The 1788-nt window shown below is 42.7% G+C and overlaps 1 protein-coding gene across 1 annotated transcript in view; it reads right to left on the reverse strand.

Annotated features, from left to right (window-relative positions):
• The window catches only part of SRGN (serglycin), a 14856-nt gene that overhangs the window by 1501 nt on the left and 11567 nt on the right, over positions 1 to 1788 (reverse strand). The window contains exon 2 of the mRNA XM_069071472.1: positions 924 to 1071. Coding sequence (XP_068927573.1) covers positions 924 to 1071 — 148 coding nt within the window. The remainder of the gene's footprint in view (positions 1 to 923; positions 1072 to 1788) is intronic.

A 1788-nucleotide genomic window follows, 5' to 3' on the forward strand; every position in this document is an offset into this window, starting at 1 on the left:
CTCTCTCTCTCCTCTCTCTCTTTCTCTCTCTCTCTCTCTCTCTCTCTCTCTCTCTCTCTCTCTCTCTCTCTTTCTTTCTCTCTCTCTTTCTCCTCTCTGTCTATCCACACACATATATACTTACACATACAATACACAATATGCATATACCACATATACATAAACACATACATGCACACACATGCCCACTTACATACACATATGCATTCATACAGTCAAACAGATATTTTTGTCTAGATCTGTAATTTCATCAGCGAGCAGAACTCCTTGGTGTGAAAACTCTGCTGATGCAGAACAGCAACTGGCGTTTAAATCACTGTATAGTCTTCAGAAGTTGCCTGGGCACACTGAGAGGTCATGTAATTTGTCTGTGTTCACACTGCTAGTGCAGATTAGTGCTAGGACTTGACTCCAGGCCTTCCTGACAATTAGGGGAGTCCTCCACCTACTATATCAGGCTGCTTCTCCATATAGGCAAATGTACTGTAAATAGCATCTGTAAAATGGGGATTCTGATAGCAGGACTGACTACCTGCCTCATAGGATTGTGAGCAAAACATTCCGTAAATTATAAACTGCTAGACAGGTGGGAGCTGCTGTTATTGCTGTTTCCCCTCCCAGCCCTGTCCCCAGGCCTTCAGAATCATGCACCACGCCAGGCACCTCTGCTCCCTACACCATTCCACTCCCTACACCATTCCACCCCCAGCTTTCCTGTGGTCTTCCCCCACTAGGAGATAAGTTCATTCAGGGCAGTTATTAGCTGTCATTTTGCCCCTTATTTTATTTTATTGTTTCTGTTGCTTGTTACAAAATTTGTAATAAAAAACTTAAATATTTTTTGAAAGACAAAGAATTTGATAGAACTTTACAGTCTACCTTCTCTGTACAATGCCTAGAAGGAGGAAGCTTGATTTACTTACGGAAATAGATCCGCTAGAGGATTGGTGATCCCACCGTCTTCACCTTCAGGCATGTTGAACCATGGCCCCTTTTCTTCAATGCAGTTGGCAGAAAGGCTATCGGGGCGACATCGAACCCAGTGGTATCTTGCCCTCCGGGCAGGAAAACCTGAGCAAATGAAGTGCCCACATCACACATCATTAGGGACATCTGAATGAGTCCTTCAACTTCTCACAACACCCAACTTTAAAAAACTTGAGGGAATCTATAGATTGCTTTCTTAGTATGGAATACTGTGGAGCTAGGTTTATACCATTTCACAGATGGTTAAAATCAAGTACAAAGATGTGAATTGAAAATTCCAAGGAGGTGACCTTAACTATTTCCATCTTTCCATGGATTTGTGATCCCATTAATGTGGGCATTCTCTTCAGCAGCCCATCCATGCCTGTCCGACCTCTGTGACTCCTGTCCATTCCCACAAGGGAATTCAACCAACTGAAGGCTTTCCTCTTTCATATCTTAACATTGCATACCATTGGACATTAAACACCAAATGGACCATGAGTCAAGACACCAGGTGTCCCTTGCTCTCACTAAGAGACAGAACCATCCAGTCCTATAATTTTATGCTATATTTAGAATGTGAATACTTCTAAAAGTGGGGATGTTTCATTCTTTGTATTTGCATCCACCGTATCTCACCCACTACCTGGAATATAATAAATGGACTCAATTAATGTTCTCTCTCTCTTTTTGCTTTTCCTCTTTTCTTCCTCTCTCCCCTCTTCTCTTCTCTCTCTTTCTGTCCTCTCTCCCCTCTTCTCTTCTCTCTCTTTCTGTCCTCTCTCCCCTCTTCTCTTCTCTCTCTTTCTGTCCTCTCTC

The sequence above is a fragment of the Petaurus breviceps genome, unplaced genomic scaffold (assembly GCF_028583685.1).
Source record: "Petaurus breviceps papuanus isolate PSGF00001 unplaced genomic scaffold, PetGlider_PUasm1.0 90825, whole genome shotgun sequence".
In the NCBI taxonomy this organism is placed as follows: Eukaryota; Metazoa; Chordata; class Mammalia; order Diprotodontia; family Petauridae; genus Petaurus; species Petaurus breviceps.